Source organism: Physeter macrocephalus, chromosome 3 (assembly GCF_002837175.3).
Source record: "Physeter macrocephalus isolate SW-GA chromosome 3, ASM283717v5, whole genome shotgun sequence".
NCBI classification, from domain to species: Eukaryota; Metazoa; Chordata; class Mammalia; order Artiodactyla; family Physeteridae; genus Physeter; species Physeter macrocephalus.
The window spans coordinates 32,101,876-32,116,885 of NC_041216.1; the positions used below are offsets into that span (position 1 = coordinate 32,101,876).

Genomic DNA, 15,010 nt, shown 5'->3' on the forward strand with positions numbered 1-15,010 from the left:
GCGAGCACAGGGCCAGGCGGGGTTGAGAGCAGTGGTGTTGGTGTGGACAGACGCAAGCGCCTCTTGCAAGTGTTCAGACTTTATTTCACGGTGATCGACACAAACACAGATTGGAGTTAGTAACAGGACTTCTGAGGCTCCTGCAGCCTCTGAGCCTGACAGCCCGGCCGGGCTGGGGGAGGGGCTGGGGGAGGGGCTGCCACCCCCACCAGGACAGTTGAGGGCGGCTGGGGGGACGGGACCAGATGAGACCTAACACTGCAGTTTAAGGCGTCTCTGGCTTTGCAGCCGTCTCCGCCACCCAGCACCTGCTCCTTGGTGTTGGTTAGACACCCAGCCCGCTCCGGTCACTCCTGGATAAGGACAACCGGTCCTCACACCAGAACTGGACAGGTCTGCTGTGTGGTGTCCTCAGCTGCCCTCGGGCCAGGACAGGAAAGACAACAGCCCCGCCACCCCAGCTGTCAAATAAAATCAGTACATAAAGACTCTGCGGTTGGTGGCCAGGCCTGGACGTGCATCCTCAAGAGGGGATGCCGGCCTCCCCAGGCAAGCAGGCAGTGGACGTCCACCACGTCACAAGTGGCCCCACGCCCTCTCAGGGCTCCTCGTGGGGCCTTGGGGGGAGGAGGGGGGACACAGCCATGTCCAGGGTGGCTGGGTGGATGGGCAGGGCCAGCTGCGGGCCAGGGTGCAGGCCTGTGCCCGGCCTCCGCTCTCCAGTGCCCTGGGACAGGTGGACTCAGCTGGAGGGAGGGGCGCAGCATGGCCTCAACAGTGACATCGTTTCACAGGACTGGCACAGGAGGCCTGGGCTCGGCGGGCCCTGGTGAGGCTGGTCCCGCCCAGCACAGGCAGGGAGGAGGGGCGGCTCAGATGGGAACCCAGAGAGGCCCTGTGGGGCGTGCACAGAGGAAGGGCCCCCTAAACCCTACAGCGCCTACCTGCTCTGGGGACACGGGCCTCGCCAGATGGAACATGGGCGATGTGTGTATGCAGGGCCTGCCGACGGGCTGGAGAACACGGGGGCTAGCGCGAGTGGATACTCGGGGGTGGCATAGCCTGAGAGGCCGGGACACGGTGTCCCAAGGCAGAGGGGCACTTCCCAAGGCTGCTGAGTGAGCCAAGCCCTCCATGTGCAGCATTCCTCCCCCATCCCCTTGGAGTCCCTTGCACCAAGTCTGTCTCTGCAGCGCGCCTGCCTGGACGGGAGGGAGGCCGGGCCAGCAGTCCCTCCGGCTGACACGTAGGCAAGAAAATCATATAAAAAAAGCAACAAGTTTACAAAAATAGAAAATAATTACAGCAGGGTGGGTCGTGGCTGCAGTGTGGCTCACGGGGCAGGACAGGGCCGAAGCTCCGGCTTGGTGACGGCATCCTCCAGCAGGTGCAGCGGGCGCCGACCCACCACCACGTCCCGCAGGCAGCCCACGAAGCCCGTGCCGTAGGCCTTGGGCAGGGCCTGGCCCACAGGCAGCTTCTCTAGGCCACCTGCAGGAAGACAGAGGAAAGGTCACTGGGCTCAGTGACAGGGAGGCCGGGCACTGGCAGGCAGAGGGGCCCACTGCATCTGAATGACCAGGTGAGTTACCCGCAGCCGCCAGTGCCCGGGGTGACCAGGGGGCCAGCAGACGAGCTCCAGCCTCCTGGCCCCACACCACCCAGGGCACGGCAGGGGCTAAGGCAGGCGGGGAGAGGGACCCCGCCCCAGCCAGCCCATCTGCTGTCCTGGGTAGCGCTGACATGGGCGCCACTCTTCGTTGCCAGCTCCAGGGGATGGGACCTGTCCCTTAGAGACCCTTCGCTGTCCCTCCCCTGGCTTCGCCCCCACCAATCACTCACCCAGCCACAGGGCTCCATCTGTGTCCAGTTGCGCGGCACCCAGTGGGGAGGAACCAGTCACAGGGGCCTCATTGCCCACCTGAAGGGAGCCTTCCCTCTGTTCCCTGGGGGCACGGGGGGGTGAGGCCATCAGGTGGCTCCAGACCCTGGTCCCTCCCTCCCTTTCGCCCCAACACCACACCCTGGGGACCGTCATCAAGTGTCACCCCTGGGGGCCAGGATGGAGTGGCACTGACCCCAGGAGAGCACCAGATGGCCAAGGGCAGGGGGACCCCCTGTGGGTCAAGCTTTGCTGGAGGGGACGGCCAAGGCGCAGACCAGAGGGGCATGTCCCCCGCCGGCGTCTGGGTAGAGCAGGGAAACCCCTTTCAGATTAGGGGTTCCCTGGCCATCACCGCTTCTCCTGTACCCTCTCATCCCTCCTCCTGCACTGGCAGTGACCTCAGGTCGGGCCGCCAGCCCTCCTCCCCCTCCTCCCCCACCAAACTCCACACCCTGGCCGGGCAAGTCCGGGCAGTGCCCGCTGCTATTCTTGGCGGCCCCAGGCTCCCTGCTGACCTGTGTGCCCTGACCCGCAACCAGCGGTTGGTGCTGACTGGTACGCTGGAGCGCAGCACCATGGGCTGGGAGCCCAGGTCGTAAGCCAGCTGCAGGCGCCCGTCCACGATGGCCAGTGCGATGTAGTCGGCCCGCTCTGTGGCTTTGCCACTCCACAGCACCAGCCCCTGCGTGGCCTCGGTGCGCAGGCTCAGCTCGAAGTGGTTGCTCCGTAGCGCCTTCTCGCTGGCGGGGAGAGGGCTGGTCAGGACCTCTGGGAGGGTGCTGGGGACGGGGTAGGGGTGCTAGGATGGTGACTACAGAGGCCATAAGGGCTATAGCGATGCCACCGGGGCAGCTGGATGGGCAGCTGGGCCGAGAGATGGATGGTGGGAGGTGGGGCCAGACGGGCAATCAGAGGAGTGAGGTGGACAGACACAGGGACAACTCGGCAGAGAGACGCTCCGAGAGGTGGGAAGGCAACAGGCAGACAGCAGGGGCCAGGGGCCGCTGCTCACCTGGGAAGGGCCCTGGAATCCGCTGTTTCAGGGCTTAGGCGCAGGAAGAGAGGGAGGCAGGTGAGCAGGGGCACAGAGAGGCCGCAGCGCGGGGTGGGGCGGGGCCCAGCAGCAGCCCCCTCCCCACACCCCGCCTCCACCCGGGGAAGGTGGGAGGAGCAAGCATCCACGGAAGACACACAGGACCCTGGGACATCGGCTCCGCCCACCACAGAGCCCTGGCCATGACACACGTGCAACACACATGGGCAGACGCAGAGCTGGCGGGCACGGCCCAGGCCAGGTGCAGAGGGAAGAGCCGGGGCATGGGTGACACGGAATGAAGACCGAGGGCCCCTGGTCGGGAGAGACCCCCGGATGGCCCCCCCCACACGTGGGTGTGCGCACACACGGGAGCACGTGGGTTCACGTGCACACTGAGACACACGTGCTCGTGTGTGCACACAGACACGTGGGCACGAATGTGCACGTCTACAAGCGTGCACGCGCGTGCACGCCGTGCCGGTGCCCTGTGGCGAGGGGAGTAGCTGCAGGGGGTGGAGGGGTGGACTGGCATCCAACACACATCTGGGAAAGGGGTGACTCCCCACTTCCAAGCTGGGAGACTGAGCCCAGGCAGTACAAACAGCTCCCCCAGAGCCCCGTCCTCCTCCACTGGGGATGCAAAGTTCCGCCCCCGCCCTTGGGATGTGCTGCCCGGTGGGTTAGGAGCAGAGGGTGGTGGCAGTGACGGCGGGGGCGGAGCTACTTACGCTGGGATCTCATTGGTCAGTTCGCTTGGAATCAAAGAGACAGAGACAGTGAGAAGGAAGGAGGGTGGAGAAGGGGCGGAGGTGGGCACAGAGCCGGGGGCAGGAGTGGAGGGTCCCGCGTCTAGCCCTGTGCGGCTGCGCAGACAGGACCAGAGAGCGGAGGGCGGAGGGGCGCCTGGCTCCGGAGGGCACACTACCTCTCCGTCACGGCGTTGAGGTACTCGATGTAGGTCCGTCCGTCAAAGGCCAGCGTGTCCAGGTCCCCGGCCGACTTCTCAATCAGGCCTGAGAGACAGCGGGCTGAGTGCGGCCTCGGGCGGGCTGCCCCCGCCCCGCCCAGCCTTGGCCCTGTGCCTGAAGCGCTCACCCTTCTCGCAGTGCAGCCCCGAGAAGCCCCCAGGACACAGGCACTCGTAGGAGGCCTCCCGAGGGAGACAGGAGGCCCCGTTGAGGCAAGGGTGACCCTCGGGCTGGGTACAAGGGTGGTCTGCAAAGGACGAGACGTCCACCGCCTGCACCACGTGCTCCCGGGTCAGCAGCTGGCGGCCGTTCAGGGAGACCTTGGGGTGGGGGGGACCAAGAGCCTGTGTCCAGCCTGCCCGGACAGCCCCCATCCCAGGAGCACAGAAGCTCCCTCTGGGGCGGGCCCTTCCTCGAGACTGTACCAGGGCACCGCCCCCCCCAGGGCCCCAGCCCCGCCCCACATACCAGCTGGATGGCGCCATCGAAGCCAGAGGACACGGCGGCTGCCCGGGCCAGCTTGCTGAAGTCAGGGGCCCCCCCCACATAGAGCGGCTCCTTCAGGTTGAGGACAGTGTGCGGCACCTGGGGGGGGCGGTGCGGCAGGGTGAGGGGCTGTGGAGCCCACCCACCGGGCAGGAACAGGTCGGGCCCCAGACCAGGGCCTGCCCGCCGGTGATGACCCACCCCGCGCCCTCCAGCCTGGTGGAAGCAGAGTTCATCACAGACGTGGCCACACGCGGGCTTAGTGGGGGAGGAGCTAGTGTAGGGGCGGAGGCGGCGGAAGAGGGCGGAGCAGGATGAGAGGAGCCTGTACCTTGCGGGATTTCTGCATCCGAAGAGCGAAGAGCGAAGAGCGAGCGGGGCGGGGGTGCAGAGCAAGGGCCGGGGAGCAGTGAGAGCGGAGAGGAGACACAGACAGAGGCCCGGGGCAGAGGAGAGAAAACAGTCCGGTGAGCTCGGCGATGGGCGGGGCCGCGCGCCTCCCGGGAGGAGGAGGGCGGCGCGGAGCAGGTGGGGCGGCCCAGGAAACACTCACTCACCGGGGCCTCCCCCAGCACACGGGGCCCATCGTCGACCCGCATGGCTCCTTTGCGTCCGTTTCGCTCCAGGGACACCCTGGTCCAGGCGCCCAGGGCCACTGGCTCCTTGCTCCTGGAGAAGGGGGGGGCGCCGTGAGCACACTGGGGCCCTGCCGGCCTGCCCGGCAGGGGCCTGAGGGACACGGCGCAGGCGCCCAGGCCGGCCCCCTGCACCCCGTGCGGCCCACCTGATGACCGCTGCCCCCTTGCCCAAGTCGTAGCGGAACTCCAAGACACGGTCGTGCAGTGCCAGCGACACGAAGTCGCCCTTGCCGTCTGTCTTCTGCCCGTTGTAGAGGAGCAGGCCGCTGGGGCCCCGGGCCAGGAACACCACCTCCAGCGCCATCTTCTCCCTGGGGTCACATGAGGGCAGGCGGGGGTGTCTCGATGCCCCCTCACCCCATGGCTGGATGGGGTTGGGGGCTGCTTCCCCTTCATCCACCCCTCTGCCCAACTGACCCCAGGTCCCGCTCAAAGGTGTGCAGGCCTTTCAGCTCCAGGTAGGAGAAGCTGTTGAAGTCGGCCAGGAAAGGCTGGCTATCCTCCCGCTCTGAGACTGCGAGGACAGGAGAGGATCACACAGGGTGCCGGGCCCTGACCCCAGAGCCCCGGAGCCCCAGAGCCCCCACCCCCGCCCCTGCCCTGAGCGCCGCTGTCCCCACCTGTCTGGCAGAGGCTGCCCTCCCTGCCCCGGGGGCACTCGCACTTGGCCTCGCCCTGGGGCAGCACGCGGCAGGGGGCTGCCCCATGGCAGGGGTTCGGCTGACAAGGGTCCTTCTCATCAGCACAGGTCGGGCCTGGAGGGAGGCAGGTTGGGGTCCCAGGAGGCCTGAGTCCCAAGCACAGACACACAGGTCCCCCCAGCACCCGGCCCAGGGCCCGCCCTCACCAAAGCGGCCGGGTGGGCACCGACAGTGGAACGTGCCGGCCTCCAGGGCCTGGCACGGGGCCCCGCCGAGGCAGGGGTTAGGCACACAGGGGTGGTCCCCGCACTCGCCCACTCCAGAGCTTCGGGTCGCAGAGCCCTGCCAGCCACTCAGCTCCAGCCTCTGGTTGTTGATGTCCAGCAGGCGGATACAGCCCCTAAGACCGACGCCGACAGAGGTCCGCTCGAGCACCCTGCCACCAAGATGAGAGGGTCAGGGCTCAGAGGCCAGAGGCCAGAGCTGTCTGTCCTCTCTCACAACCAACTGTGACGCTGGCATCCCTCAGTCAGCCGGGGTCGTGAGTCAGGGTTGCTCCCCATCCCCAGCCCCTCTTTTGGTCCTCACAAGATGGACAGTCCCATCCTCACAAGATGGACAGTCAACCCACAGAATCAGGAGGTGGGTTGGGTTGAGAGTCAAGGGTTGGAACTGAAGGTCAGGGCCAGCCCAGCTGCTCCTTGGTGATTACACGGCAGCTTGGTCCTCAGGATCAGGACAGAATCAGGATCACAGTCAAGGGCTGGGGTTGCGCCAGGGTCACAGCCGTGGTCCACACCCATCCTTCCAACCCCTTGGTTATCCACAGGGAGCTTGGACCTCCTGGATGCCACCCCCCAAGAGTCAGGGATCAGGGCCGAGGTCGGGGGTCTGCGGTCGGGGCCACGCCACCCTCCTCCATGCTCACACGGAAGCCTGGTCCTCCGGGACGCCACCCACAAAAAGGTCCATGTCCAGGTTGAGGCCGTCAGTGCCACTGGGGCTCTGGCCCAGGACAGGGGTCTCACCGTCCACCGAGAGGGTGCCCTGGCGCCAGTGCCGAGACAGCTCCAGGTGATGCCACCGGCCGGGCTGCACGGGCACCGAGCTGCTCAGCACCGCGGGCCCCGAGCCTGTGTCGAACCTGGGGGGCGGGAACAGGCGCTCGGGACAGCCAAACGGGACCAGGACCACGGGCTGGCCCTGACCCCCAACCCCCACCCTCATCCCTGACCCCCCAACCGCCCGCCACCCACCTGAGCTGCACGCGGCCCCCCAGCAGCGCCAGTGCCAGGAAGTCCTTGCCCCGGGCATTGCCGTTGTAGAGCAGCAGACCCTGGGGCTCCAGCGCCCGGAATTCAAGCGCCAGGCGCAGGGTGTGGTAGGCACGGAGGGTGGGGAAGGCCAGGAAGGAGTGGCCCCCGAAGGCTGGCACGGAGGGGCGCGGTGCTGCAGGAGACGGAGGGGCGGTGGAGGGCACAGAGGACCCGGCTGCCCGGGCTCTGACCGCCGGTCCGAAACCCCCAGCCAGCCCTGTGCCCAGCACTGGGCCAGGGAGTCCAACCGGCCCCTCACCCCAGCCTGGCCCCCCTGCCCGGCCCCCCACTCCCGGCGGCCCGGCCCTCCCCAACCTGGCCCCCTCTGCCTCCCTGCCCCTCCCCCGCGTGGATGACCTTACCCTTCTCGCAGACAGCGCCCCCCCTGCCCGCTGTGCAGCGGCAGGTGAAGTCTCCACCCGGGCCCTGGTCCTGGCAGGTCCCCCCGTGGAGGCAGGGCTGGGAGTCACAGGGCCTTGGGGGCTGCTGAGTGCCTGGGGGCGGGGGCCGGCGTGCAGGCACACGGCTAGGGCCAGGGGTGGGGGGCTGGCGCGTGGTGAGGGGCACTGTGGTCCTGCTGACGGGCCGGCTCGTGTGACTGGGATAGAGGGCCCGAGGGGTCACAGCTGAAGGTGGCAGGCGGGCCACAGTGGTGGCTCTGGCTGTGGCTGCAGCAGGGGTGGCTCCCGTGAAGAACGCAGGAAACCAGTCTGGGGGTAGGGGAAACTGTCAGGGTCCGCAAGGAGTAGGGATCCCAAGCGCAGTGCGCGGCGTGCGGGACGGAGGGTGGGGACAAGCTGTGGCTGGCGGCCGGAACAGGTTCTCACCGAAGTCCATGAACCGCACGTGTTCCTGCAGAGGCCGCCTCACGCCCAGGGACCGGCGCCTGGATGCCTGGATCTGCCGGACCAGGGCCTGGCACACATCGGGTGCCCTGAAGGCTGTGGCTGGGGAGGAGGGACCCTGAGCATGGTGGAGACCAGGGCGGCCCCCCCACTTCCCGGGGGGCCTGGGGTGGGGGCTCACTGGGGTCAAAGTGCACATCCACAATGGCTCGGACGGAGTTGCCGGGCCCCAAGTCCCGCAGGCGGACACTTCGAAAGTCCTTCTTAACGTCCGAGTTCCGGAAGAGGTCATCCAGCTGCAGGTGGAGAGTGAGTTCGGGCTCTGGGAAGCTGCCCAGGCTGACCGTTGGGCCCTCCCCCTCCCGCCCCCGCCCCCCCTCCCCCCCCAGTGCTTCTCTGCGTCTGTCCTGGGAAAAAGGCCAGTGGCTGGGTAGGGGCTGCCACCCTGGCCGCGGCCCCACACTTACCGCGCTCGCGATGCTCCTGGCGGTCTCTCCAAACAGCTCGGACTTGGGGTCGGCCATCTCCGGCGTGTAGAACAGCTCCTGCCCCTCGACCCCCTCGAGCTCCAGCACACCCTGGAACACCTTGGTGGCTGTGGGGGAGGGAGCAGTGAGGTCCTGCCTGGCACCTGCCTGGCCTCTGGGCCAGCCATGGGCACAGGCCCCAGCAGCAAGCCACGCGGGGTGCAGGGCAGGTGGCGGTTAGTCAGATGGTCATGAGGTTAGTGGGGACCCCGGGGCAGGGCTGACATCGGTTACCAGACAGACTCCTTGGAGCAGTGCCCCAGGCCGGCTTGCAACAGGAAAAACAGGTTAGCCACGGGGTCCTGGGCACCCACGCATGTGTGGGGGCCGAGAACACACGTTATGTGTGCGTGTACTGAATCCCCAAGACCGTCTGCACATGTGTGCTAAATTCAGAAGATCACAAACCCTTGGGTGCCCACCTGCTGGACAGGCCTGTGGCCGGGAGGAGAAACAGCATCTCTGGATGTGTCCAGGCCATTCCTCACGCTCTACCCTGGCCCCCGGCCACCCACTCACCAGGACAGTTGGAGCCCTCTGCGTCCAGTGACTGGGTCTTGCCATCTGAGCAGCAGCCCATAGGCGAGTTGTAGCAGGAAGCCCTCTCCATGGGTGGCCCGGGGGTCCCAGCGCTGTCTCTCTCAGGGGGCTCGAGTCCTGGGGAGGTGCCGTCTGAGCCCAGCCCCAGGTGCAGCCCTCCTGGGCCCTGCCCCCATGTCCCAGAGCCTGTGCTCACCTCCTGAGCCAGCCGCACTGGCCTCCAAGTCACCACTCAGCTCCTCGTCACCGCTCCCATCAGCGCTGCCAGATTCGCCAAAGGCAGATGTGGCGAGGCTGGCTGCCAGGGAGGGGGCCGTGGGAGGCATGGTCAGCACGGGCCTTGCAGCGGTCCTGGGGATGCTGGCAGTGGTCCAAGGTTGTGATGCGGGTCGAGGGGTACTGCTGGGAGCCAGGGGGAGGGCGCTGGGTGGAGGCAGCAGTGCTTTGCTCAGGTCAAGCCCTGAGGTGGACACAGACGCAGATGTCGGACGGGGGCCGGAAGTGATGTCTTCTGTAAGGAGAGGAGATTCCAGGTGGCGGGGCTGGTGGTCAGAGCAGGGTCAGGCCTTCCTGGTCAGTCTGGGGCAGTGGGTAAGGCCTTACCCTGGCAAGGGCCGAGGCTCTGGATAGAGATGTCCAAGCCCCGGCGGCAGGCGATGGTCCTCAGCTGGCACTCATTGCCATAGGTGACTCCATCGGACCCACAGACCTGGGGCACAGGGTACGGGTGCTGGGGGGAGGCCCCTCCGCACCCCTGCTACCCTCCACACTACCCATCCCTCACCTTGGTAGCATTGGCCCCTGGACAGGTGGGTGTTGGGCACACGCAGTGGGCGGAGCCAGCCTCCTCCACGCAGGACGCTCCGAACTCACAAGGCATCTCAGCACAGGTCTTGGGCGCCGAAGAGTCTGGGGCACAGACACGGGAGAGCCCACTGGCTCAGGAAACCCCATCCCTATGACGGCCTCATCCCCAGCACAGGGGGCCAGGGGCAGTGCCAGGTCTGGCCCTCACCTGTCTCACAGCCAGCAGGGCCCAGGGCATGGCCGTCTGGACACTGCCCGCACTTGGGTCCGGCCACCCCGGGCTTACAGGAGCACAGCCCGGTCATCTGTTCACAGTCGTCCCGCACGGCCCCCTGGGGGTCACAGCTGCAGGCTGGGAGGCAGGGGAGGAGGCTGAGATCTGTGCCTGGCTTCCCCACGGGCTCCAGAGCCTGGCCCAGCCCCTGCCAGGCGGGGAATGAGGACAACAGGGACAGGGTGGACAGGCAGCAGTGCTCAGCTGGGGACCGATCATGGGCCCTGTCACTCACGGGTACAGCCGCTCCGGCCGTCGGTGACAATACCACGGAAGTTCCAGAAGCCGGGCTCACAGCGGTCACACTTGAGGCCCCCCACGCCCGGGCGGCAGGAGCACTGGCCTGTGGCCGGGTCACAGGTGCCACTGTAGGAGCCGTGTGGGTTGCACTGGCACAAGCCTGCAAGGCCAGGGCAAGACAGGGTCACTGCAGCTGCGTGGCTCTGCCTGGCTGCGGGTCAGGGCCAGGCTCGGGTACTCACTGGGGCAGCCGGCCAGGCCCACGCCCCGGGCAGCAGTGATGTTGTCCCGGCAGCAGCCGTAGGGGGTCTGAGCGCAGTGCAGGGGATCCGCAGGCAGCAGCGGGGCCAAGGTGGGGGCTGCAGGGAGAGGCAGGGGTTGAGGTGCCAGGCAGGGCCAGACGCTCAACCTGGGCATGGCCACTCTGCCTCACCCGCCCCGCTGTCACCACGCAGCCCTCCTGATGCTGGCTCCCGCCAGGACCTGTGGGTCTGCAGCTCGGGTCACAGGTGAGAACCCCATACCGCACGTGAGAACAATAATGTGTCTGCACGCCAAGTACCGGCAACACGTGAAACGCCCACAGATCATGGACGTGAAGCCCCGTGCGCACACGTACAACCAGAGACACGCGCTCGGATTAGTGGGCCTCTGCAAGGCGGCAGGCACGCACGTACACCACACTCCCCCGCGCGCAGACACGCACAGGGGCACTTGTGCGCGCACAAAGACACAACGACTGCCGGTCACCATCAGTCTCCTCCCAGAAGAAGTGGTGCCCGGAGGGTGGGCCTCGCTGGTTCACTGATGCCCCCCTGCGCACAGTAGGTGCTCCGTGCACACTTGCTGACTGGCAGGCACACACGTCCACGCACCACAGCTGCACAAATACGGATATGCACTAATAGCACACACTGCAAACACGATACAGGTGTTCACACACGCCCACCACAGCATACAAGTAGCAACTTCGAACAAGACACGGACCCCCACAAGCCTCACACCTGTGGGCACACGTACCTTTGAACAGGCACATGTGTGCCCACACACAGCCGGACACGCCCGCACGCCCACTCACCACGGCAGGCTCCCTGGGCCACGACGTACAGCTCTGGCCGCGATTCACACCTGGCCTTCTTCAGCTCACACTCGGTGCGGTAGGTGGCCCCGTCCGAGCCGCACACCTGGAGGGATGGGGTCAGGGCAGGTGTGGGCGGCCACGGCCCCCGCCTCACTGCCCAGTGGGAGTCAGGGGAGGGGGGGCCTCACCGGGCTCCTCAGGATGCTCTGGCAGCTGAAGTCGCAGATGCACGGCCCGTCCTCCAAGTCCTCGTCCCAGATGCCGCCTCGCTGCCGGCACAGCTCTGGGCCACACTCGCCGTGCTCTCCAGAGCCCGAGCCTCCCGAGCCGCACTCGGCTGCGGGCAGGAGGCCAGGTCATCTCGGGGTCCCGGCCGAGGCTGGCGCCCAGCAGCCCACACCAGCTGCCCCCGAGCCTACCCTGCTCACACGGCCCCGCCCGGGCCTCCTCTATCTGCGTCTGCTGCTGGCAGGCCGCCTCGCGGAGCTCGCAGGAACTGCGGTAGGTCACGCCATCGCTGCCACACACGGGGCCGGGCGGAGGGCGCTCACACCGGGGACACACGCACCGCCCCGCTGAGCACACGGCCCCGAAGGCGCACACCGTGTCTCCGCAGGTCTCTGCAGAAGGCAGGGCCGGGCGGGGGTCAGCTGATACTGGGTGGAGGAGGCACGGGACCACAGCCCGCCGGCTGCCCCCAGCCCCACTCACGGCAGGGTCCAGCCGAGGCCACGTGCAGGCTGATCTGGCGTGTGCAGGCGTGCACGTGCAATTCACACTCGCTGGCATACGTGCGCCCGTCAGAGCCGCACACGGGCTGGGCCGAGGCCACGCACTCGGAGGGGCACACGCAGCGCCCGGTCTCAGCCTCGCACAGGGCTCCAAAGCGGCACTGCCCACAGCGGTCTGGGGAGAAGGCTCCATCACCACGGTGACGAGGACGGCCACCCCCCAGCTAGACCCACTCATCCACCACTGACCACAGGGTCCTCGGCGAGCCACCCGGATCTCCCGCCCAAGGGCGCAGGCCGTAGCCTCCAGCTCGCACGTGCTGCCGTACGTGACGCCGTCGCTGCCGCACACGGGGTCGTAGATGCCTGAACACGCTTGCTGACACGCACACTCGGCTTCCCCGTTCTTCACAGCACACATCGCCCCAAATGGACACTGCACCCCGCGGCATGGGGACGGGGGCTGGTCTGGGGAGAATGTGGGCACTCAGCGGGGTCCCCACCTGCTCTCCTAGGCAACGCACAAAGCCCGCAGCCCCACGCAGCAGACCCTTTCCCAGGGTGGGGATGGTGTAGGAAGAGTGGACCAGGAGAAGGGCGGATGCACAGGACACAGCAGAGAAAGGGACAGACGCAGAACAGAGGTGGACAGGGACACAGACTCAAACGGCCCCAGGGCCCTGCATGAGGGTGGGGCGGGGCTTCCCTCTAGACACAGGAGCTTCTGGACCGATCTCAGGGGCTGGTGGGAGGGCCAGCTTTACCAGCCCACCCAGGCCACTGACCCTTGACCAGCAGCAGCCCTGGGACACCCATGCGTGGGTGTGGGGGGGGTGCTCTCTCTGTGGGGGGAGGAGTCTGCAACCCAGAGCCACACCCAGGGCCACACGGGGGAGGAGGTGTCTGTCCACTTGCTCTGAGGACCACAAGGCCAGGCAGCAGCGAGCCACCCCCCCCCTGCCGCGCGGGGGGCAGACCTCGGGCTGTGGGCTCCTGGCGGCAGGCGCGGTACCTCATCCTGCCAGCAGGTCAGGCTGGAAGACACAAGAGGTGGAGCCAAGAGGGAAGGGAGAGCAGAGGAGAGGAAACAGACGCAGAAAGAGAGACCGGAAAGATGGACAGACCGGCCCACGGGGACGGAGTTAGAGGTGGGCAGAGCCCCAGTCCACGCAGGACACGCTGTCTCTGCCCATTCCTGGTCCCTCGAAGCCCGACTGAGACGCTGCCTCTAAGGGGGCTGTGTGTCCCAAGAGTGTGGGACCCGGAGGGCTTGAGGGCTGTCGGGCAGGTACCAGGGAGCCTGCCCATGGACCCCTGCCTCTGCCCCACATCCCCCCAGGTGCTGCGGGCACCTTCCTGACAGATCCCACCACCCCAGAGCCCGCTGACAGACGACAGCCCTGCCGAGGCTCCCCCGAGTGGCCAGCTGTCGCCCACAGCCCCAGGAAGGAGAAGCATGGCTCAGGATGGAGATGGCGCGTGATGACGGGCGGCGGGCACGGCCCGCGGCGGACCGGCCTCTCGCAGCGCGGGGCCTGCCCCCGGCGCTCACCACACGGGCCCTGGTGTCTGGCGGGGATGCTGCGCTGCTGCTGACACTCGGCCTGCTGGCGCCAGCAGTCACTGTCGTATGTGTGCCCGTCGTGGGCGCACACGGGTTTGTAGGCCCCATCACAGACGACACGGTCGCAGGAACAGCGGGGGCGGCCTCGGCGGGACAGACACACGGCACTGAACTTGCACACCTCTGGGCACTGGTCTGGGGGGGCAAGGAGATCAGAAGAGCCAGAGTACCACGCCAGCCCCCACGCTGGGATGTGCAGGGCATCCACGGGCACACGAGGTGATGAGCGGGGACCCATGGGGCATGCAGGGGAGGGTGGGGACAGGCAGGGCCCTGGGTCATGCCGAGTGCCAGGACGGGGCCCTCCCCCAGGAGCCGCCCACCTCGAGGCTGGCACTGGCCAGAGCGCACTTTCTGGAGGAGGAGGCCTCGGGTGGCCCCGGTTCGGCCCATGATGCAGTCGTTACCATAGGTGACCCCATCATCCCCACACACGGGCGCCTGCCTCGGAGGGCAGCTCTCTGGCCGCAGGAGCATCTCGGGGCGCCGCGTGCGTGGGTCCACACGGCAGATGAGGCTCGGGTCGTTGAGGGCGCCCTGGCAGGGGTCTGGGGGCGGGAAGGCGGAGGTCAGGGCCCTGCCGCTGTGCGCACACACTGACTGACTGAGGTCATGCTACACGCGCAGGGGTAGCGCTCACCGCAAGGGCCGTCGAACTTCTTGAACACGTTTTCCTGGTGGGCACAGGCTTGGCGCAAGAGCTGGCACTCGCTGGGGTAGTCAGTGCCGTCGCTGCCACACACGGGGCCCTCGGGGGCCCCCAGGCACGTGGCAGGGCACAGGCACGTGGCTGTCAGTCCATCTGCGGAGGGCGCACAGGTGCTGCCAAAGCTGCAGGTTACATTGGAGCAGGGGTCCCTGGTCCCTGTGGGCGGAGCAGGGTGGGGTCACACTGACCAGCGGCCGGCCCTCCGCGCACCCCCTCACCGCAGGCCCCGCCCTCCTCATCCCTCCTCACTAAGGCCCGCTCCAGCCCCGCCCCCGCGCCCCCCCACTGCAGGCCCCACCCCCTCACCACAGTCCCCGCCCCCGCCCCCCCCACCAAGGCCCCGCCCCGCACTCACCGCAGGGCCCCCGGCGCAGCAGGCGGATGCGCCTCTGCTGGCTGCACTGCGCCCGCTGCAACTCGCACTCGTTGCTGTAGGTGGAGGCATCCGAGCCGCACACAGGCGCCACCACGCTGGGGCAGGCGCTCTTCTTGCACACGCAGGAGGCTCGGCCCGGCTCCTCCGCGCTGGGCTCGCAGACGGCGCCGAAGCCACACAGCATTCCTCGGCACGCTGCGGGTGGGGCGGAAGGCGGAAGACGCGACGGGGTGGGTCGGGGCCCGGCCCCTGCCGCCTCCAGGCCCACGGTCATCAGGAGCACAGT

The 15,010-nt window shown here is 67.7% G+C and overlaps 1 protein-coding gene across 3 annotated transcripts; it reads right to left on the reverse strand.

The window, feature by feature from the left end:
• Positions 1-77: 77 nt before the first annotated feature.
• On the reverse strand, positions 78-14,962 carry AGRN (agrin). 3 transcript variants are annotated; one of them, XM_028488020.2, is made up of 34 exons: positions 14,704-14,962; positions 14,280-14,504; positions 13,963-14,187; positions 13,568-13,774; positions 12,265-12,483; positions 11,996-12,190; positions 11,704-11,904; positions 11,473-11,621; positions 11,282-11,387; positions 10,446-10,562; positions 10,199-10,363; positions 9,898-10,041; positions 9,667-9,791; positions 9,486-9,591; positions 9,079-9,393; positions 8,862-8,999; positions 8,283-8,410; positions 7,997-8,111; positions 7,798-7,917; positions 7,333-7,680; positions 6,911-7,103; positions 6,583-6,798; positions 5,861-6,090; positions 5,634-5,768; positions 5,431-5,527; positions 5,160-5,324; positions 4,933-5,044; positions 4,358-4,474; positions 4,017-4,209; positions 3,847-3,934; positions 2,401-2,625; positions 2,079-2,186; positions 1,843-1,946; positions 78-1,491 (listed from the first exon to the last, which is right to left on the reverse strand). In XM_028488020.2, the coding sequence occupies exons 1-34, from the start codon at positions 14,906-14,908 to the stop codon at positions 1,334-1,336; spliced, it is 5,694 nt and encodes a 1,897-aa protein (XP_028343821.1). In that variant the 5' UTR covers positions 14,909-14,962; the 3' UTR covers positions 78-1,333. The 3 variants fall into 3 exon arrangements, with proteins under 3 accessions (XP_028343821.1, XP_028343822.1, XP_028343823.1); XM_028488021.2 differs by lacking the exon at positions 2,079-2,186; XM_028488022.2 differs by lacking the exons at positions 13,963-14,187; positions 14,280-14,504; positions 14,704-14,962 and adding an exon at positions 12,993-13,049 and having other exon boundaries at positions 13,568-13,618.
• Between the last annotated feature and the right edge of the window lie 48 nt (positions 14,963-15,010).